Raw genomic sequence first — 24,032 nt, forward strand, 5'->3', positions numbered from 1 at the left:
ATTGAAAGTCTTGATTACATTGTAAAATTTTGTTTACTGAATTGTGTTTTGGCATTTTTTCCATGGAGCTACATTGAAGGAAACTGTAAGAGACCTCCTGTGAGATTTGTTGTTATCTTCTTATACAGATGTCACTGAACACTTTGTTTATTGTGTAGCATGGTTCCTTCTACAAGAGGACTCATTTGAGAAATTTCTTTCTGGGCTCAGTACCAGGAGTCTTACGCTTCTTTAAGCAGCTAGTTCCATTTTATTTTTACAGACAAGATGAACCTCACATGTGGTTGATGTGTCTCCATCTGGGTAGTATGCCAGGAATCCTGAAGCCAAAGTTTCAGCTATACCCCCACAGAAAAATATTGTGGTTTGGCTTTATCAAAGTAGTGTATGGATAAGTATTTTTAATCAAATATTACAAAAAAATTTCATTTAAATAGCAAAAGTTCCCACCCCAGTAATCAGTATTGACTTCTTGATAGATCAGTTTGTAGTTAGCTAACATTTCCCCATACCTGGTCTGCTTTTAGAAATGATATCAAATATTTTAAATTATCTCCTTGTTAATTTTGTTGCTTCTAATACTAGTAAGTGGATTTGCTGTTCTGTGGAGCTTTGGACAGGTCTCCTGACTCATTAAATGAAGGACATGGATTTTATCCATTGTGTCCCTTTCCTTCTGCATCTTTCAAACGTTTCCATCTCCAGACTTCTGTCAGTTATGCTCTCTTTGAACACTGTTAAGCTTGGTAACACTGCCTTTGTTTTTCTTACTTTGTGTGTTTATTTCAAATATTGACAAATACAGATAACAGGTAGCACTTATCTAATTATTTTCATCCTTTTTTATGGCTTGACGTGTAGGATAAAGAAAAAAATTTAGGGAAGTTTGGAGAGAAAAATCAATATAAATGTAAAAATAATGAATTTAAGTTATAGAACATATACAGTAGAGAGGAGAAAAAGGAATATACAGTAGAGATTTCTCTGATGCAATTGAAACTACATGTAGACATAAACACTGAGAAAAAGTTTGACAATTTCTTAAAAATTTAAGCTTGTATCTACTCTGTGAGTCAGAAATTCTCCCCGTGTGCATTTTATACACATGCTCACAGCAATTTCATTCATAATAGTAAAAAACTGGAGACTGCCCTGGAGTCTCTTAACAGAAGCATAGCTAAATAAACTGTGGTAGGCTGTGAGCAGTTGAGCACAAAGGGTAAAACCTTAGAATGCTGTCATCATGTGATTCCCGTAGAAATAAAGGGAAAGAAATTGAAGACCTAGATTTTAAAATATGTTACCTTATTGCTTTTCTAAGTTATAGTATTGTTCTTATACCATGATTCTTAATCGATGGTTCTCCTAGTAAAATACTTCTAAACTTTGTTTGTAACTTTGGCAAAACGGGAAAGATAAGACCTTTCTAGTTGAGTCAAGAGCAGAAACGCTCAGAGGAAGTATTACTGCTCACATACAGAGAGTGTTTTGGCATTTGCCACACAACATGTTGCGACGGTTTTATAACCCAAAAAGAGTATGTTTTCAGCAGAGCTCAAGTGAATTATCTGATTTGATGTGGGCTGGTATGCTTGTGTCAATTGTCACATTTTCTCCTATTATTTGTCCCCTGATTTTGACATGATTTTTGCATGACCATTTCCTTTTTTCTGTGTGATCTCGGCGACGCCTGCGACTTTACATATTATGATGATATCATCGTACCTTTGGGAAAACACTATTGATTTGCCTAGGGTCTTGAATCAGACTAGCACGCTTGTTCTTTTTCTTCTATAGGATATTATCAAACGTGGTTTATTTACTATGACTGGTTACTGAACTGGCTTTGGTACATCCAGAAATAACAAGAGCTGTGAAATGTAAAGAGGCGGGAGTTAGGGAATGCTCACTTTTATTCATTCATTTAATCTGATTGTTAATGGGTAACTCCTCGGACACCGACCATTGTGGAGGGCCGTCAGATATAGTGGTGGACCAGAGGTTTGATCACAGACTTCAAAGCTGGCCTACAGTGGATGATTAATTACACAATGACGTAATTTCAGCTGAGTGCAGAGAGTAAGTACAGGGTGTTCTGAGGATCCATGTGGAATACTGGGGGATTGAGGAGTAAGGGTCGGGGGATATCCTTAACTTCAGGAAGCGCTATCTGAGCCGAGTCTTGCCAGGTATGTTTGTACAGCCGGATGAAAATGATGACAAGAAAGTTCAGGTGACAAAGCCAGATCTGGAGTGTAACAGAGGCAGTATTTACGAAAATACTTCTTTTCTTCCTGCCTCAGCATGCAGTGTAACCAGACCTGGAGACTCACATCAAGGCTGCAGAATGGAAAATCTATTTCTATATTTTGATGTAAATTGTTAGCATGGGGAAAATAAAATTTAAAATCCAGCAACAAATAAAATTCTACTTAAAGAAAAGTGATTATAGTGATCACAGGTTTATGACATCAACTTAAGGAAAAAATCAATATGTGCTTTTGTTGCAGCAGAGATATTTTATGTTTTAAGAAATTAAGTTCTCTCACATTAGGAAATATTCTTGTGTTGTTGTTTTTCTCACATAATTTCCCACCTAGGAGACTTGTTGGCAGTAGCACTAAGAACTCCTCCTAGGCTCACTTACACAATAGCTGTGTTTCAGACACATATTTTTTTGTCTTAAGCAAAACCTTTGCCCTAAGATATACATTCTCACTCATTTACTGTAGAAGCTTGTGGTCCCTTATTTTAGGTTTCTTGAAAGGTGAGGTTTTAGTGAGGACCAAATATATTTATTCTCTTCATAAAATACTTCATAAGTTACACTTCAGACCCCATAACAGTGAATTTGAGGGAAATTTTACTTCATGCATCACACACAGCCTACTTCTAAATCCCTATATATTTTCCTCCAGTCTGATAAATTATATGCTTCAAGGTATGACAAAATGTTTTCTGAAAGTTTATTGGTTTTTAAATGCCAAGTGGTGGAAGAGATTTTCTATGATTTTAGACTTTTGCATCCTATTGCAGTTGAGGGAAGGATTTATCTATTTGAAAGATTCTCTTCGACAAGGGGTTGGCAAGTATAGCCTGTGGGCTAACTCTGGTCTCTGTTCTTTTAAAGTCTGTGAGCTATGATGGTTTTTACATTGTTCCAGTGTTATTAAAATAAAAAGGAAGAAGAAGAAAAAGGATATGGGACTGAGAGGTAGGCAGTCTGCTAGGCCGAAAATATTAACTGTTTGGTATTTTACAGAAAAAGTGTACCTTTCTTGTGTCAGGCCATCTGAACTCTTGTTTCAGCTAGAGTAAATGTCCAGTGCCACTTGGTGGGGAATTTTTAGTTATTAAAACTCTAGCGATATTTAGATTAAACAGTTAGCATTCTGAATAACTCACAGTATGTTTTCTTAAAAAATTCTAACTCTTCGCTGTATTTTATTTTAAGTGTTTCTTTTAATTCCAGTTAGTTAACATACAGTGTACTATTACTTTCAGGTTGTACAACACCTGGAATTCAGTAATTTCCGTAGGTCATGGTGCTCATCATGACCAGTGCCCTCCGTAATCCCCAGCACCTGTTTCACCCCTGCCCCTACCCCCTCTTCTATGAAGTTTAGTAATTTTTTTTATTTTTATTTTTAATAAACATATAATATATTTTTATCCCCAGGGGTACAGGTCTGTGAATCACCAGGTTTACACACTTCACAGCACTCAATATAGCACATACCCTCCCCAGTGTCCATAACCCCATCCCCCCTCCCAACCCCCCTCCCCCCATCAACCCTCAGTTTGTTTTGTGAGATTAAGAGTCACTTATGGTTTGTCTCCCTCCCAATCCCATCTTGTTTCATTTATTCTTCTCCTACCACTTAACCCCCCATGTTGCATCTCCTCTCCCTCATATCAGGGAGATCATATGGTAGTTGTCTTTCTCCGATTGACTTATTTCTAAGTTTAGTAATTTGTAGGACAGTGACTCTCAAGTAGCAGCACAGGTTTTAAGTTATATTGCTCTTAGTTTTACTAAGTTTAAAGCCTCCCGAGTTACATAAATGCTATGTTAGTTACAAAAAAACAAAAACAAACAAAACCCCCAAAACCCTATTCTTCTAAGCATATATAGAACTCGCAGCCTGTAGAAGAGATTTAATAGTGATGACTTATAATTCACAAGCTCCTGTGATGGATTTTTCTGTCTTAATGATGAATTTGTCGGTTGTTTTCATGTATCCACAAAACATGTATTACTCTGTGACATTTTCCATAGGTTGAATTTTAAAGCATATTGTTTCATTCAGGAAAGATGTAAATTCATTTTAATTTTTCAATTTTTCATGCAGATTTCCAGTTCTTAAAGATTTTGTAAATATCAGCTGAATGTTTTACCTTTTTATTCTTTCTTTTCGCATCTATCTGAAAAACCACCAGTGGGTGAGAAAGAGTCAAATTATTTGAAAAGAAATGCCTCTTTTTAAGACTTATGGCAGAGTACTCCTTGTTATTTAAGTGAGGTGTGTACTACAGCAGACCAGCCTTTCTTTTTTTAGTAAACCCTGTCATTCAAACTTTTTAATTATTTCTATTAAAAGCTGCAGAGGAGCTTTCGTTAGTGACCACAATGGGAGCATGTTTTGGGGAAAAAGTGTAAGAAAATAAAATTCTAATTTTTGTCAAAGTTTGTTCAAATAAAATTGAAGAGAGAAATAGAGTAAGCAGGCAAATATGCTGTATAGTAAATGAGCCAGAAATCAAATGTACATCCAGAATGTGGTATGATAAGAATTCTCAGCCTTCAAATTTGATATTGAAATATGCAGTACCAAATATCAAAAATAAAATGTGTTGTGCCTAAATACAAAAACCTTTATTCCCAACTGAAAATTTTATTCTCAAACCAAACTCAGTGTAGGGACGCCTGCCAAGCTTGTTACTTTGCCTGGCTTGCCCTTACTGAGCTATTTGACAGACATCCTGTAAGTTCTCTGAGACTAAATTTCCTGATTTGAAAAAAGTGCGTCCCTACCAAACTTAAGGAGGTGCAAACAATACAACATGTACTAGGACTCTTTAAATAATAAAGTGATATATAAATATTAGATGTTGTTTTTATTAAATCAATGGTTGTACCTCTTTCTGTATTTAACTTTTCCAAATACTGCTGTATAAAAGGAGACATTTCATACATATTCATGCCTTTATCTTCAAGGCAGTGATTGGTAACACCTACACTCTTCTTTTGAAAAGTTTTAAACTCCAATTAAAATAATGGCTTAAATATCGATGCTTGAAAATGAGAAGAAGTGCAAAACACACAATTTACTGATGCTGTAAACACCGGAGAAAATACCATATGACATGCATTTGTTCATAAATAATACATATGCCCTCTCCACGAAGCTCAACTTCAATAAAACACAACTAGCGGAAACATCTCAAATTCTCAATGTGTGACCTTTCAGTGTGATGGTGAAATTTCACATGCAATATATCTAAATCTTCACTAATTATCTTTCCATTCAGGTACTTTGTATTTATCGATATTTATTCAGTTGCTTTAAAAAAATTTAAAAAATGAGGAAACAAGGCAAATATTGAGAAAGCCCAAAGGTTTTCTTCAGCATGTTCTGGATTTAGATGCTGGACTGCTGTTTCCACAGATGTACCTACTTTGTCTTTTTCTGACATCCATGCCTTTATAATAGCAGAATGATGAGCAGGAGTTTAGTGGAAGGAAAGCCTCATTCCCAGTAGTTCTGGGTTCTGTTTTGTTTTCTCTCCTCACCTGTGGTGCATTTGGGATCCAGGTTGTAGTAAGTTTCCTGTCTCTTCTCTTCCGGACTCACTTCTGCACCACTGTTCTTTCCTTCTCCCCGAAGCACCCCCCTGCTCAGGAATACTGGTCACCAGATCATTCTATCCAGTATGATTCTGTAATTTATGTTATGCTGTTGTCTTCTGTTTTTCTAGGAACTTCACTGTATTCAGGGAGGGGGTGTTAGTGGCCCTGATCTTAACAGTGATGCATAATTTTTTTACTTAAAACCCTCCAATGGATTTCTTTCTGGTATGCTTAAAATGAAATGTACAACATGGTCATGGTTTACAGTCCTGTCTGCTCTGGTCTCCACCCCTCCCAACATCTTCTACCCTGTTCTTCCTTTCTTCACTGTGTTCCAAAAGCCCTGGTTTCCTTATTATCCCCAAGCATGCAAAGTATGCTCATTATTGTATACTGTATATGTAATTTAATATGTAACAACATACACATATTATGTAATGTCATGTCAGTAATGTATATACACACACATTCATTAAATATTTATTATTTATTAGCTACCCAGTTATGTACTTTAATACATAAATGCCATGAAAACTGAAACTCTGTATTGTTTACTCCTGTAACCCCAGTGATTTGAACAATATATTGTGCTCTTAGCTATTCCCTGAGTGAATGATAAGTGAATGGATCAGTGAATGAATTCATGCATGAATGAATCATTCCAGCACAAGTGCTAAAATTGAGTTCATTAAGTCTTAAACCTTAGACCTGAGTTCCTTCTCTGCACCAGGAATAACCTGTTCTCTGCTCCTCCTCCATTTATCTGCATCTCCCAGACACCGTTCTCCCCTCCTGTCCAGCTGAAGTCTATTTCTTTCCTTTTTTCCTGATTATATAGTTTTCGTAGAGCGCCAGATATTACTGAAATTATTACCTGTATTGTCCACTTTTGCAGTTTCTTTTAATACTGCCTTTTGCAACTTTTTCCATATTATTTTAGGCCTATGCTAATGTGATTTATAAGAAATATATTTTTTGTTCTTTGTCCATCATTCCTGGCACACAGCTCCTCAAATCCTTGTAGTTTCCTAAGAGATAAGTACAATAAAGGTGAAATGGATTTTTTTTTTGTTATTCATAATAAGCTCCTGGGGCACCTGGGTGGCTCAGTGGGTTAAGCCTCTGCCTTCAGCTCAGGTCACTATCCCAGGGTCCTGGGATGGAGCCCCAAATGGGGCTCTCTGCACAGTGGGGAGCCTGTTTCCCCCTCTCTGTCTGCCTCTCTGCCTACTTGTGATCTCTGTCTGTCAAATAAATAAATAAAATCTTAAAAGAAAAAAAATAAGCTCCTTTGAGCTACGCCAGAGTTTATGCTAGAGGTGATTTTTGGAAAGCCCCTAGATAATCACAAAAAGGCGGGGGGCTGGTTAACAGTTGAACCATCCTGACCTCTGGGAGTTTAATCGTCAATGGCCAGTGATTTAATGATTTTGCTTGCGTTCTGAGACCTCCCTAAAAATCTCTGAAGTTGGTGTTGGGAAGTATTTTGGGCTGGTGAATATGTAGAGGACTGAGGGAGGTGGCACCCCTGGAGAAGATGTGGAAGCCCTTCCCACATACTTTGCTCTGTGCATCTCTTCTGCCTGGCTATTGCTGAGTTGTATCCTTTTATGATAAAACAGTAATATAGTAGTAAACTGGTTTTCTGAGTTCTGTGAGCCATTCTAGCAAAGGGTCATACTTGAGAAGGGGGTCATGGGAATCTACTTTTAGCTGGTCTGTCAGAAGCAGAAGGGACAAATTAGACGTGAGATAGGCATCTGAAATGGGTTGGTCTTGCGGGCCCCCTCCCCTAACCTGTGGGATCTGACTCTATCTCCAGATAGGTAGTGTTAGAATTGCGTTAAATTATAGAACCTCCAGCTAGTATCAATGGAGAATGGGAGAATTCCTTAATGTGTAGGAAAACTCACGCATTTGGTGTCAGAGTGAAGTTTTGGAGTAGAGGAGAAACACAGAAGAATGTTGTGGTTTTTTTTCTTTTAGGCCTCAAAAAACTACAGTTGTCTCAGAGATAGCGCTCCCAAAGAGTTACTTGGTATTGTTGTTGTTAGTATTTATATATCATCACCAAGCACTACAGCAAGCACATCCTCAAGACAAATTGTTTGGTGGCTTTTACTGAGTAATATTTAAGATGTATTTTAGATTAATTTAAATGCTGTAAGGATTTAATTCCAGTGATTTTGGTCAGGGATCCTCACCCATATTACTTTTGCGGCCAGAACTACCAGTAGTGGTATTAAAATGCAGCCACAGTTTAATAGAATACATTCCTGGCATCTTTGTAAAGCTACAGCCTGGCTAGAAAATACCTAAAAGAAAAAGAAAAAATCTTTTGCTGGTTTTCCTGATCAAATTTTGTCAGTAAGATACAAAGAAGATGCTCTCAGTGTTAACATTCATGGCTTAAAGCTCATTGCGGGCTTGAAAGTAGGTGTGGCCCATTCCGCAAAGGCAGATGCAGCTAAGGATGAGGAAAACCCTGGAGGGCTCCACGGGATCATCCCCGAAGACCATCCCAGTTTTCAGACATGCAACTGTGCATGGTTTAGACTAAATTTTACCCTCATGTAGATTATTGGGGTGTCTATATGTTATAGAAAATAGTTTTAATCCTGAGGAAGTATTTCCTTCCGAGCCCTATATTACTAGGTCTTATACTGCACATTGTGTGCTTCGGAGGCTAGAGTGTGAAGAATGCCCATCAGGTAACAAACCGGCAACTGCAAATTCAGGGCGGTGCCATGTGTGTTGAGAGGAAACCGGAGCCTCCTGCTTCAAAGCTGCTATGGACTTTTTATCAAAAGCATGTCTTTTGTGCTTCTTATCAATTTTATGTGTTTAAAAAAGTGTTACAAATAATTTTTTTAAAGATAGAACTTCTATTTTTATAAAGAAGCAAATTCAAAGCCTCAGGTCAAGAAGACAACAAATTAGCCATGTCATATGGTGCTTATGTTGTGGGGTTTTTTTTGTGTGTGTGTGATTAAAAAGGGGCAGTTTTCTTCTTAAAACTTTTATTTCAGTATTTAAGAGAGCATATAAACAAATATAAAAGAGGAGGGCACATGGGATACAACATTACAAAAATTCAAGTTATCTAATATAGAAAGAGCTAGATGTATGTATGAAATTAAAACTGCTAATGTTTAAAATAAAACAGACATACATTTCTCATTTATTTGACTTATATTTTCTAAATTATGATTGTCTGTTTCTTTAAATCTTCCTTGAATTAGAATTTTATACTGACATTTTCCCTATTAGATTGTGATTGTTTGGAGTATAGTGTCTATGGCTCTAGGTATCTTATGTCCCCATATTATCTTGTTCTATACTTACTGTGAAATACATGTTTTACAAATGTTTCCTGAATGAATGATAGCCATGCCTGAAGGAAATCCATTTGTTCTCTGCTGAAAAAACATAAGACAATGGGAAGTTCTCAATGTAAATAAGGTTCATGGGAAATCACTCTTTTGATTTGACCACATCCTCTGTAAATGAGAAATCTGGAATGGAAACATTTCTGACCAACTTGTAAACTCCGTAAATGTGTTCATGCCAATAAAAGGTAGAAAACTCTGGGTATTTGCACAATGTATTCATTTGTTCTTTTAATCTAACTGATGTTGAAAAAAAGTTCAGATTACTAATGGTGGCATGGGAAGGTAATGTGGAGAGATTTTTAAAAAGCAAGAAATGTGGTTGGAGGCTGAAAAACTGTAATTTAAATGTAAAATATGAGAACTCGTAATTTAAATATTTACTGGATAGTGTGGTGGGTTCCGTGTAGTGTTTCATTCTTCTAATATGTGTGTTTTTTCACCTTCAAAAGGACACTTAGAGATTTTGGCCTAGTTTCCATTTAAAACCAGACTTGTTTTCAAATAAAGGAAGTATGGTAGCTTTGTTCAAATTGTTTATAGTAGAAAATATAAAATCCTGCCATTGGAGAAGAAAACTTACATTTATCTTAGCACACAGAGAACGTGGTTGTTTCCAAAGTACGTTTTTCTTTAATATTTTAATTCCTTTTCTTTTTTTCCAGGCATTTCCTGGGAACATCAACTCTGATAGTGTGGTTCGTCATGATTTACAGCATCCAGTGATCGCCCGCTATGTGCGCATCGTGCCCCTGGACTGGAATGGAGAAGGCCGCATTGGGCTCAGAATTGAGGTCTATGGCTGTTCTTACTGTGAGTATCTGTTGAAATTTATGGTGGATTTTGTCATTTTCATTTAATTAGTGATTTGTTTTTGATTATTTAACATTACTTGCTTTCTCTGACAATAAGCTGCCTTGTTTTTATATATAAATATATAAGTTTATCTATATGTTCTAGATATATTTTTACATCTTTACACAGAAACACATAAAAATACCTTAAGCAAAGGATTTTTGTTCCGTAGACTAAAACGACAAAGCTTATTAAGTAAGTTACCTGAAGTCTTATGCAATATTTAAAAGTAGAAACTTACATTATTATCCATCATTTTGACTCTTTGTGATGGATTTTGGATATATTCTTGAGAATTCCCTGCCAATTCTCATCAATTTCACCTTTTACTATTTTAAAGCTAACCACTAAATTTTAATGTCAAGGATATTTTATATGTCTGCAAGTTTTATTTGCTCCTTTAAAAAATTGCCTTGGTCCCCTAAAATGATGCTTTTCTTTTAATCATATTTTAAGCTCTTTTTCTTATTTATTTCTTAAATACATTGTATAGATGTCTGGTGATTCTAATATATGGATTTTGGGGGATTACAGCTCTGCTGTCTTGTTTCTACTCATTTTTACCAGTAGTGCTTGTTTGCCTTTCCTCTTCTTCTGTCTTTCTTCTTCTTTACAGCCCTCTTATCTGCCTGTCCTTCTCTTCCCCATCTTCTTGACTATGACCTTAGTTTCTTTAAAACTTTCATCTGTGGAATTTCTTTCAGGCCAAGGTTGATGATGGATTTGTCTACCGAAGATCTATCTTTGCTTATTTGCTTCTATGAAAGCAGTACTAACACAGAATTACTTTAGAGATTGTTTGAGGTGTTTTGAGGCTGCTAGGTAGTAGAGAGTCAATCTGCAAATACATGATTTGCAGATACTGGCTTTAGAATATGAATTCTATGATAAAATATTTCCCTCCTCCTAGGAGTCTACCATTAGACTCTCCCTTACCTCTCCTACAGATACGTAAAAATAAAAGTTCACTACAACCAGAAGATGGCAAATGACCTATTGGCAAGCTTTTTAAAATTAACCAAACATTTAGTAGTTTATAATAAAAATATATATAAAGCTTTCACCTCTGTAGAAATCAGTTACAGAGATTGGTGTGGAAATAGTAGCTGTTGTGATAACCAAATCATATTTTTTTATTCATGAGCAATATTGTTACGTGCAAACTGAAATGGTTACTACAAAGGGGCCATGGAGATCATTTAAAAGTTCTCCAGGTGTTTATTTTATTTGGTCATCACTTTATTATAGCAAATACAACGAGTAGAGAGGCAGAGAAATGTAGTTCTTCAGCAGAATATAGATCTTCAGGAGGAAGATCTTGTTAGGAGAACTTGTTAGGAGAAGTCTAAAATGAGCCTTAACATAAATCTGGGTTCTCTGTATGTGGTCCTGGCATTATGGATACAGAATTCTGTGTTCACACATATTCTAAGTATCAGCACATTGGGAAGGCCAAGACAAAATGTGGTATTTTCCTCTGCATGATGGATTTTCTAGGGAGCATGTTCAGTAAATGAAAAATGTGTAATGCTCTTCATGGAAACCATGATGTATGAAATTTATTAATAATTACTTAGCACTGGGGGTGCCTGGGTGGCTCAGTGGGTTAAGCCTCTGCCTTCGGCTCAGGTCATGATCTCAGGGTCCTGGGATCGAGCCCCGCATCAGGCTCTCTGCTCAGCAGGGAGCCTGCTTCCTCCCCTCTCTCTCTGCCTGCCTCTCTGCCTACTTGTGATCTCTCTCTGTCAAATAAATAAAATAAAATAAAAATCTAAAAAAAAAAAATTACTTAGCACTTTTTATGTGTCATGAAATATGCTGAATGTTAGTAATACCATGGTGAATAAGGAAAACATTACATGAGACATCAGGTAGAACAACTAATATAGTAGTGTTTACCGGGATTAAAAATAGTGAAAGTTAAAATACACCAGAGGCATATCGCCTAAATGATAGAGCTGAAAGGAAAGCCAGTGAGTCTGGTACAATGCTAGAGCTCACGACCGCTGTTCTATTTTCCTACTCCTTGATTCCAACAAAATGAGCAATGATGTAACCATCACCAAGTCAATAAAATAATCATATTGACGCCTGGCCCCCCCTCCCAGTTACTGCTGCTTTTTAAAGGTAGAAATTCACTTGATTTTTATCCTCATAGATTAATTTTACATTTTTTTTTAGTTTCACGAAAATGGAATCCTGAAGTATACGTCATTTCCCATCTGAGTTCTTTCTTCAAAATAATAATTATAAGAATTATCCACACTGTTATTTAAGGTATTTGATTATATTTATTGGCCCTGTTACTCTATTGTATGAATATCCTATAATCATCAATTCATTTTATGTTAATGAATGTTTGAATTATTTCCATTTTTGGCTATTTTAATAGAATTGCTATAAATATTCCTCATGGATGTCACCTTAGGAAGGATAATACCAAGTTAGGATATATGTATGTTTAATTTTTGTCAGTAATGACAAAATTCTTTTCTGCAGTGGTTATTATCAACTCACACTCCCACAGCCAATGTATTGGCATTCCTGTTGCTTCACAAATTTGGGAACTTAGTATTGATTTCAAAGTTTTAACCATTGTGGTGAGTGTTCATTATATCTCATTTTAGTTTTAGTGAACACTTTGCTGATTTTTAAAGAGGTTATGCTTGTCTTTCCTTTGTATACCTCTTTCTTTGAAGTGTTTGTTGAATTTTGCCCGTTTTCCTATTGGATTATCTTTTATTTATCTATTTTCCAGTTGTTTTTGAATACTTTTTATAGCCAACTCCCTCTCTTTATCTTTTATTTTATTCTTGTTAGGATATCCAGACATATTATCTTATTTTTGAGATGGCTTTCTTTAAAAAATCATTTTAAAACCAACACTGTTAATGGGGTTACTTAGAGCTCAGAGTAAGGGCAAACACCGCTTGCCCAGTGGCAAATAGTGTGAGGTGACTCAGGTGTGGCTTAAAAGAGGACATTGTGTTCTACAGTTGTTGCAAGTGGATCTGTGAAGTGGTGAGCTCATACTATCATAGCCTTCTCCATCTAGCCCGGGCTTTGGGAGTCACAAATGGAAAGGAAAAAAATGCCTGAAGCTACATAGGAAGCTAGGTTTTTGTAGTATATAAGCGTCTCTCGGGGGGCAGGAATCGTACACTTTAAAAACTGTATTAACATTATACCAGTAGGTGCCAGTGGAGTAAATGATGAACTAGTAACATAAAATAAAATGTAGGATAGAAGTTGAAAAATACCATTGTAGTAGATTGTAGTAAGTTGGATAATGGTCTCCAGAGGTATCAGGTACTAATCCCTGGAACTGTAAATGTTACTTAATAAGTCAGAGCGTTTGATTTAGTTAATGATTGTGGCGTGGGGACAGTATCGTGCATTATCCGGGGGGCTTCTAGGTACATGGGTTCTGTCCTTGTGAGCGGTGGGCAGAGGGAGAATTCATAGACAGGAAAATGGAGGCACTGTGACCATGGCACAGAGATCGAGTGATACTTTTATAAGTCAAGGAATGTCAACAGCCTCCAAAAGCTGGAAGAGGAGAGGAGATTCTCCTTGGAGCCTCCGGAGGAATTGAGGTCCTGCTGACATGTTGATTTGAATCTAGTGAAAAAAATCTATGTGAGAGAATAGAGCTGTTGTTTAGAGCCACCAGGTTTGGGGTACTTTGTACAGCAGGGACTGGGAACCATAGACGTATCAATATCATTTTAGGGGGAGAAAAGGTACAAACATAGCTCTAGAGCCATGTTCTTTAGTAGAACTTTAAACAAAGATGTGAATGTCCTTGACCTGCTGTAGTCTGCTAGTCACATCTGGCTGTTGAGAACTTGAAATGTAGCTGAGATAACTGAGGAACTCATTTTAAATTGTGTTTAATTTTAATTCACTTGAATTTGAATTTACATAGTGTGACTGCTGACTACCATATTGGTTGGTGTAGATTAGGAGAACCAAAAGTCTGCTTATTATTTTTCTTCCATGTTCTTTTATAGTTTAAAGAACCTACAACATTTATTTTTTAAATGGCATTCTCTGATTTTTTTCCCTTAGTTTGGTGAACAATGATTAATATCCTGGACACAGTTTTTATTGTCAAAGAGTTGATAACTAGTCATTTCTTTAACAAGATCCCCAACTGGGCCATTTTTGTAACTAATGTCCAGATCAGATTCTTTTTATTTATCTATTTTTGAAGAACCCAAATTATATTTATGTATTTTCCAAGAGAAATACACGTTTACATTAAGAAAAGTATGTGTTAAAAATATTTGTGATGGACAACTTTCCTAAAGCTACTATTGTTTAAGTTTACCTGTCCTAGTGTAGGCCCTTAGAAGATGGCCTTCTGGTTTTGTTTTTGTTTTTTGTTTTTTTGTTTTTAATTTAGTGAAATACTATGTCAAAGACTTTGCCTTTTCAATGAGAAAAAGAATCATGGATCTTTGAAGGGGAAAAGTCAGATACACCCTTTTATTTTGCCCTCGTAAGAGTTAGCAGTACTCTGTATGCTAGCGTCCCCGCAAGGAGAAATTAGGCTTCGATCACTCCTGTGGGAGAGAGAAATGAATTCTCTCATCTTTCTAGAAACCCCTTGGAAGACTTATCTGAGGTCTGTCCTGAAGTTGCAGATCAGGGAATGGGAGAGCCCTTCCTCTGTTTCTAAGTTTGCGGAAAGGACTGGAGAGGGCAGGATGTCAGCGGGAGCAGTGCTTCTGTTGGAGGCCTGTGCTGCTGCCGTCCCCCTGGTGTTTGTCATTTCTCCTCTGTGGAGTTCTTCCGTGGCCACTTATCTGTCTGAGAAGTTCGGTATTTCTCAAGCTTGTGGAGAGAAAGTTCACTCTATCCAGGTGGAGAAGGTAAGTTGTAGGCCACTTTTTTGAAGGCTTACGGCGTCTCCTGTTGGTATTTCCCGACTTGTCTTGAGAGTCATCAGAGTTCTAATTTCAGTGAATCTAAACTCATTTTAAATTATTGTGTTCCCTCTACATTTGGTTTTCCCTCAAGTTTAATTGAAGGAAGAGCCTGCTGTTATTTTTAAAACTTAGTGATATTCCCCACATCTTCTGACTCAGTAAACCTTCTCCCAAAACACCGATGCTAATCTTCTTACTCTGTACTGGAGAGACTACATGAAGCAGAAGGGAGACGTCTCAGTCTAATAATTTCTAAAAATCATTTATGGCTGCAGTACTCCAACATTCATTTTACACAAGCCCAATACAGTGTCCTGATTGACGTGAGCATTTTGGATGACAAATACTGTATGAGCTTTTAACCAGAGTCTTCATAAGAGTAAAGTCAGTGCCTTGGGAAACCAAGATACACACAACTAAACTAGTTTTTGTATATGCCTTCAATTTGAATGAATAATTAATAAAGCCTGGATATACCACCCAATGCAAATCATGGTAGAAAATAAGCACCATACTAGGGCTGGAAAAAGTATCAAGAGAAGCCAAATACAAACAAAATACAAACAAAAAAGCCAAATACAAACAAAAGGACAGTGTTTTGTTCATTTCATGCTGTGCAAATGAGATTGTCTTCTGTAGGGACCACAAACTGATACTCAATATGACCATGCTGCCTCAGCAAGAGGTGCTGTCGTGTATGTGTGTGTTAGTTTCCTAGTGTTGTCATAGCAAAGTACCACAAACTGTGTAGTGTAAGACAACAGGATTTGTTCTGTTGTAGTTCTGGAGGACAGGAGTCAGAAACCACAATGTCAGCAGAGTTGATTCCTTCTGTAGGCCCAGAGGGAGAAGCTATTTCATGGGCCTCCCTTAGTTCTGGTGGTTTCTGGCAGTCCTTCATGCTCTTTGACCTAATCTTTTGTGCATCATTCCACTGTCTGCCCCTCCGTTCACACAGCCTTCTTCCTGGTGTGTGCCAGGGTCTGTGTCCTCACGTGGCCTTCTCCCCTCTGTGTGTCGGGGTCTGTGTCTTCATGTGGCCTTCTTATAAAGACACCACTCACTGGATTTAAAATCCACCCTATCCAGTATGACCTAATTTTTTTTCTTTCTTTCAAGATTTTATTTAAATTATAGCTAGTTATTTAACACATAGTGTAGTATTAGTTTCTGGGGTAGAATTTAGTGGTTTATCAGTTGCACATAACACCCGTTGCTCATAACATTAAGTGCCCTCCTTAATGCCCATTACCCAGTTACTCCATCCCCCTACCCACCTCCTTCCAGCAACCCTCAGTTTGTTCTCTTTTGGTAAGAGTCTGTTGTGATTTGCTTTTTATCTTACTTTATTTTTCCTTCCTTTCCCTTATGTTCATCTGTTTTGTTTCTTAAATTCCACATATGAGTGAAATCATATGGTATTTGTCTTTCTCTGACTGACTTATTTTGCTTAGCATAATATACTCTAGTTCCATTCTCATTGTTCCAAATGGCAAGATTTCATTCTTTTTGATGGCTGAGTAATATTCCTCTGTGTGTGTGTGTGTGTGTGTGTGTGTGTGTGTGTGTGTGTGTATCACATCTTTATCCATTCATCAGCCAATGGACATTTGGGCTCTTTCATACTGTGGACATTGGGGCTATAAACATTGGGGTGCACATGTCCCTTCAAATCACTAGTTTTGTATCCTTTGAATAAATGCCTAGTAGGATCTTAGGGTAGTTCTATTTTTAACTTTTCTGAGGAGCCTCTGTACTATTTTCCAAAGTGGCTGCATCAGCTTGCATTCCCACCAACAGTGTAAGAGAGTTCCTCTTTCTCTGCATCCTCGCCAACATCTGTTGTTTCCTGAGTTGTTAATTTTAGCCATACTTACCAGTGTGAGGTGGTATCTCATTGTGGTTTTGATTTATGTTTCCCTGATGATGAGTGATGTGGAGGATTTTTTTCAGGTGTCTGTTAGCCATTTGTATGTTTTCTTTGGAGAAATGTCTTTTCATTTCTTTTGCCCATTTCTTAACTAGATTTTTAAATTTTTTGAGTATTGAGTTAGATAAGTTCTTTATAGATTTTAGACACTAGCCCTTTATTAGATATGAGATTTGCAAATATCTTCTCCCATTCTGTCAGCTGCCTTTTAGTTTTGTTGTTTCCTTCACTGTGCAGGAGCTTTTTATCTTGATGAAATCCCAATAGTTCATTTTTGCTTTTTTTCCCCTTGCCTCCGGAGATGTCCCTAATAAGAAGTTGCTATACCCGAGGTCAAAGAGGTTGCTGCTTGTGTTCTCCTCCAGGATTCTGATGGATTCCTGTCTCACATTGAGGTCTTTCATCCATTTTGAGTCTTTTTGTGTGTAGTGTAAGGAAATGGTCCAGTTTCACTCTTCTGCATGTGGTTGTCCAGTTTTCCCAGCACCAGTTGTTGAAGAGACTGTTTTTTTTCCATTGGACATTCTTTCCTGCTTTGTCGAAGATTAGTTGACCATAGAGTTGACGGTCCATTTCTGGGTTCTGTATTCTATTTCATTGATCTATGTGTATATTTCTGTGCTAGTACCAGACTGTCTTGATGATGACAGCTTTGTAACAGAGCTTAAAGTCCAGAATTGTGACAACTCTAGCTTCGGTCGACCTAATCTTAAAGTAACCAATTAAAATGACTGCATTTCCAAGGACGAACATGTTTGGAGTTTCTGGGTGGATATGAATTTTGGAGACCATATATATTCATTAAAACTAGTAAGAACTTCTGTTATATTAGTTTAGCTGGGCAGAGAAATAAGTAGTTTTGGGAATCCATCCATGTCTTCCTATTTAAATTAAATATTTCATTTTGCATAAAATAAAAGGGTTCCAGTTACTTGTATTTTGTGTTTTTCACACATACAAATACACACACATGAAGTGAAAGATCTATTACATTGCTTGGAGATTGATATATTGTGATACAGACTCATCAATCCTATTAGGATTTATTGAATTCTATTTGTAAACCATTTTGCTAATTGTAAATCTAAAGTGCCATATGTCATACCTCTGGTTAAAACACTTTAATGGTGCTACATTGCCTAAAGTTCAAGGTGTTATCTTGAAATATAGTGCCTTTCCTGTTACCTCTGCAGTCTTACATCCTCTTACTGCCGTGTTGCACTCTGTGCTCCAGTAATACAAACTGTTCCTGTTTCCCAGTACATGCTGTGCTCCTTGAACATGTTTTTGTCCAGGATGTCCTCTGCAACCACCAGGTCTCTCTATGTTCCCCTCCTCAGTCTCATCTCTTCCAGGATTCAGTTGAGATGCAATTTTCAACAAGAAGACTTCTCTGAATTTTCAGAATAAACCACATTTCTTTTTACTCCCATTACACTGTGTGAATATTTTCAATGAAATGTGTATCAAAGTTTTCCAAAATACAGCAGAGTGTGAGATTCTGGGGAGAGGGCAGACGCAGTCACCGTATTCGTTATTGGCATCCTGTCAATTATCAGACCATATGCAAGTAATGTTTGCTCAACTGAACTAATACCAAGATGCAAATGATGCGGGCCTAACCTACTCCCTCAGTAGAAACTGATTACTCTTTGATGCTGGGTAGATTCTTTCCTTAGGTGAACAGGGTATGATTCTCTTGCATGATATTGAATGTTGCTCTAGGTGCCTACACAGTGTTGAAAGACTTGTGTACTGACTATATTAATAGATGTTCCAAAAGAGTCACACAAAGCAAAGAATTTAGTATTTCTTTTTCTAATTTCAGTGTTTTGGGACCTTATGTTATTTCTATTTAAGATTATTTTAAACCAGAATTTCATGCAGCTGCTTTATGAATTATAAACCTGTAAATTGCTTATCATCAGAGGAAAAATATCATACTCTTATTAGTTAATTTGAACTTCATATCAAGATTAGTGTGAAAAGTAAATCAATATGAAAATAGATTTAATAGTTATCAAAGCCAAGTTACACATGGTAGAGAGATAATTTAAATTGTCATGATAGTATGCTATATATAAAGGACATGCTCTGTTCTTATGTATGCAAGTACATAAAAAATAAATTCCAAATGTTAAACCGAAATGTTCTTGCTACTAAGAGAAGTGGAACTTAGCTTCAAGAACATATATTCTTTAGGTCTTTGCAAAGTAGTTTGTATTTTATTTATTTGTTTATTTTTAAGATTTTATTTATTTATTTGACAGACAGAGATCACAAGTAGGCAGAGAGGCAGGCAGAGAGAGAGGGAAATGCAGGCTCCCTGACGAGCAGAGAGCCCGATGCGGGGCTCAATCCCAGGACCCTGAGACCATGACCTGAGCTGAAGGCAGAGGCTTAACCCACTGAGCCACCCAGGTGCCCCAAAGTAGTTTGTATTTTAAACTTGAATTGGAATACTTTGTAATAGAAACATTATCTGTATATATCTAATTGTGGCTCACCTTGATGGTAATAATGCAGTAACTGAAGATTATTGTAGCAGGTAAAAAATATTTTTGAGATGGTGAAAAATAAACTGAATCATTTGTGTTATGGTTTTGACTTACTAGGCAATGTAAATTCATAGGTGTTACAAGATAATAAGTTATTATCATTTTATACCAAAAAAGTCAGATACTTGGCGAGTCTCATTTCTGGATTGACATTTGAGGGTGACATTTGTGTTGAAAGGAAATTTATGGTATGAAAAACAAAGAATTACATTCTCATTTTTCATGTCTATGGAGATGCATGCTATCAGCATTTAATTATTTTTTTCCAGTGTAATTTCTTTTACTTGGAAGATAGTTACTATTGAGTCTATTCAATGAGATAACATGGCAAATATACGTTAGTTTCTCCTTAGATACAAGACAGTCACAAATGACAGCTAGTTCGTATTTTGGAGAAATGCTTACTTAGACATTGATTTAGAGCTAGATTTACATTGTATTGCTTACTACAAAATCTAATTTACCCTCAAGAATTTTCTAAGTTCACATATAAAATCAACAATGTTGATTTAAAAATAAACCAAAATTATTGATTGAGAATAACATATAATCATACCTGTTTGCAGTTTTGAAGTAGGAGTAACAGTACACTTCTGTTGTGGGATAAGAGAGGATATATTTTTTATTGTAAATATAAATTCAGAATTCTTTTCATAAAATAATTTCCAAAAAATACATATTTTAAAATAAAACATACACATAGCATGATAACCAGTTGAAAATTGAAAATGAATAAAATAATGAAAAATAACTATGCTTCAGCATGGTTTACAAATAAGGTACTTTGATTAATACAAAGAGACCTGTGCATACTCTACAAGAACTTTAAAAAGTTCCCAGGAGGCCTCCTAACCCAATCCCTTATTTTACTAATGAGGAAACCAAAATCCACAGGGTTATGTGACTTGCATAAGTGAGTTATTTGCAGACCTAGGAATCCTTCGTAACAATCTGAAGCGCTGCTCCTTCTCTGTCATTTGATGCTTCTCTCCTTTGGTTAATTCTTCTTTTCTTCTTCTTCACCCACAGGGAACTTTTATAATCACAATGATGGCCTACAGAAATATTATCTTGTAGATTCTAATGACTGTAAAAAATTGGCCCACAGTTCTCACTGTAAGAACATACAAGGGAAGATGTTTGGCAATAAAAGCATCTGCGCAGTATTGTCCCACATGTCCGGCAGTACAATCTGAAGGTCCGGTCGTCCTAATACACTCATTTAAGGACAGCTTGCAAATGACACAACTCAAGCTTTCTTGCATTTTGGTGTAGGAGGTTTATCAACCTCAGTCAGTGCATCTCCTCAGGGAACCTCAGCTCCTGAGATATTTTCACTACTGTCTACATACAGGTTAATCCTTATATGTGTTAGGTGATTGTAAAGAATACGAAAGTCAAAATTACAGTTATGCAGTCCATCAGCATTTCACTTATAATCCCTGGTTAATGTGAGGAAAGAAGTAAAATTTAAAACACTACAAATATACCTGAAGAGATTCTTTTATTAGCTTTTATTCTTGAGCTGTTAGTCTTAATTATCACCTATTTAAATTAGCTTAGCTACGGAGAAAAGAGCAAATATTTAAGATGGCAGTTATCGCCCTCATGAATTAGAAGTAACAATATAATAAAATAATCATTTAGTATGCTCACTTAAACCTTCCAGCAATGCAAATTATTTGGATATATGACTTAAAAATTAAAAATCACTCGTTTAAAAACATTTAATAATGTTATTTCTATTAGACTAGTATCAGATTTTTCATACCTAGACTTGAAAAAATTATCACAACTTTTCAGATTCCTATTCTCATTAGAATATGTATGTAATATTTTCTTACACTTCAAACAATGCTGTATTAGTCTTTTCAGTCTTTCATACTTGTTTTGGTGGACAGGGAGGAGTTGAGCCCACTCTCTGTTCCGTTTCACTTCCAGTTAATGGAAGAATGATCCGAGGGAAGAAGACAGGTAACTTGGGCCAGTCTCTTTTGTAAACATTCTGATACTGATAACTGCACACCCTCTGCTCCCATATAATTAATTTTTCTAGGAGGAAAGTCCTTATATATGGAATGTTTTGGGCATTCCTGTTATGAACCTGTTTTAGGTTGTTTACGGTAAACATACTTAGCATCTCTGGATATATGAACATGACTCCCTGGAAAATAACTCCTAAGCTAGGTGATCATTGAAGTATTGAACGGAGATATTTCATGACATAAATGCTCAGGAATAAGCAGAAACTGTGCCTGATCCCTGAAATAAGGGAAGATTTTTGGCTGGGGGATCTTAACTCTGGAAGCAGAGCTGTAGGGGAAACTTGGATTTAGGTCATTTGAGACCCTCTGGACTTTCTCAGATGTCAGAGTACATATAATACTGGACCTTAATTTTAAGCCTAATACTACAGCCTTATGACTGCTTGATTCTTGAAATTATTGGTAAAATTGGACTCTGGTTAAGACCTTTATTTGTATAAATGTGATTTATCCATCTAATCCTAATATCACTACATGGATTGCATTGATTACTAGCCTTGGTCACATCCACTGCATGTAAAGCTTCGTGCAACGTTTTTTTTGTTTGTTTGTTTGTTTGTTTTTGTTTTTGTTTTTTTTCTTCCCTGCTATCAACCTCCTGCTTATCAGATATTTACTTGTTTGTACCATTTTAAACATGCTATGTCAGCCATATTTGCGTATCATACGAAATGAATTTAGAGAATGGGCCAGTGGCTTCTTATGCTTACTTTAAAATGCAAATATTATGTTTGGGAGTGGGAGAATCCCCTTTGCTATGGCATTGTGCTTATATAGAAAAGATAATACCTTTTCTCAAATCATTTTACAAGGTTTTCCTGTGTTGCAAAGGACAAGATGAAAAATATAACTGAGGTCACTCACTGTTTGAGCACAATTGGTTTAACAGCCCCTCTGATTAAACTCTACTCCAAATTTAGATAAGTTGTGCCCATCTGTTATAAAAATGCTTTTCTTGACCAGAAATACATTATATTTACCAATGTCAAAGTCAGCAACCAAAAAGCAAGTTTGTAATTCTTCAGATGAGCAGTTTTCAACAATATTTAAGGTAAAACATCACACAGATTCATTTAGAACTGTTGTACAAAGGAGGTTCTTTGAATTCAAGATCATAGAATAACTAGAAAATGCATTGTGTTTTCTTCTTTGTCAGCCCGCAATGTGGACTCATTTTGTGCTGTCCTGCAGCTGTTTGGTGCGGTGACAGAATCTTCCACATCTCTCCCAAGACCTTCCTAGTCACTCTGTTTTTGTAATTTGTGCCTCCTGCTTTATAATTAGTGTCGCTCATTCGCTTTTTATTCACTATCCTTGCTTTTGTTCCTTCTAAAACAAAAGAATGTTTTATAACAAATCATATTTTATACTTTGGCTTTGGTGAATATCAAAATAAATCAAGGTCTTTCATTCTTGACGTGTGATGTTTTTGGCCAGATAGATAATTCATTGCTGGGCATGGGGGCAAGAGGATGTTCAGTGTTGAAGCCTCAGCAGCATCACTGGCCTCTGCCCATTAGATGCTAGTCATGCATCACTCCTCGTCTAGCTGTGACAACCAAAATTGACACCAGACATTAAGAAATGTCTCCTTTGGGGGGGTAACATTGCCCCTGGGTGAGAACTGCTGGTATAGATTGTACTTGTCACTTGGTAATTGGATTGTTACATTGCTAAGCATTGTGAAATAAAGAAAATAGACCCATTGTAAGAATCAGTTTAGTTTTCATTTAATCTGTATTTTAGTGTCTGCTACATGCATACTGAGATTTCCTAAGACTCTATATTGACAAGGGTGAAAATCATTGTATTACAGTATGCTCACATTTATAGATCTCTTGTGTATATACTGTAGGTAGAAACACTTGTTTATCACCTTACCAGCATAAATAATGCAAGAATAAGGACCCCTGAATTCTTGTATCTTTTATCTATGCCATTTGTGGAGAATCGTGCAATTTTTTTTGACACATTTTAAAAATATAAGCTGTTTTTAGGTACCAATTCATTGATACTTTGCATTAGTTAATATCTTTCAACTAGAATCAGCTTGGATCTGTATTCTTCTTTGGATAAGTTTGCATTTTCTTTAACGTGAATTTAACTTTGGGATCAAGGTCAGATTAACTAGGTCCTCCACACAGTAAAGGCTGAGTATTATTTATATGGTTGTTCACTTTGCCTTTTGCATTTGCCAATAGATAGTTAAAAACAAAAGAAGTGTTACAGAATGTGCTTTGCTAATAGAATACAAATTCATATTGTTTAACACACTCCATTTAGATTTGAGAAACACTGACCTTTAAGGTATAATGTGAAGGCTGATTTTCTCTAAAAAGAGAGGAGATAAATATGTAAAATAAAGCTTTGCTCTACTTCTTCTCAGCTTCTTTTTCAAAGAGCTCTGTGCCTACTATTAAGGTTAGGAGGAAGGCCCAGTTTTGCATTTTTCACAACACTTCTGTTGACT

General features: G+C 36.3%; 1 protein-coding gene across 1 annotated transcript in view; it reads left to right on the forward strand.

The window, feature by feature from the left end:
• Positions 1 to 24,032, forward strand: part of LOC111154452 (contactin associated protein like 2) — a 2,043,877-nt gene that overhangs the window by 877,099 nt on the left and 1,142,746 nt on the right. The window contains exon 4 of the mRNA XM_022514057.1: positions 9,906 to 10,053. Within this exon, the coding sequence (XP_022369765.1) occupies positions 9,906 to 10,053 (148 nt within the window). The remainder of the gene's footprint in view (positions 1 to 9,905; positions 10,054 to 24,032) is intronic.

The sequence above is a fragment of the Enhydra lutris genome, unplaced genomic scaffold (genome assembly GCF_002288905.1).
Source record: "Enhydra lutris kenyoni isolate GAN:26980312 unplaced genomic scaffold, ASM228890v2 scaffoldscaffold37, whole genome shotgun sequence".
NCBI classification, from domain to species: Eukaryota; Metazoa; Chordata; class Mammalia; order Carnivora; family Mustelidae; genus Enhydra; species Enhydra lutris.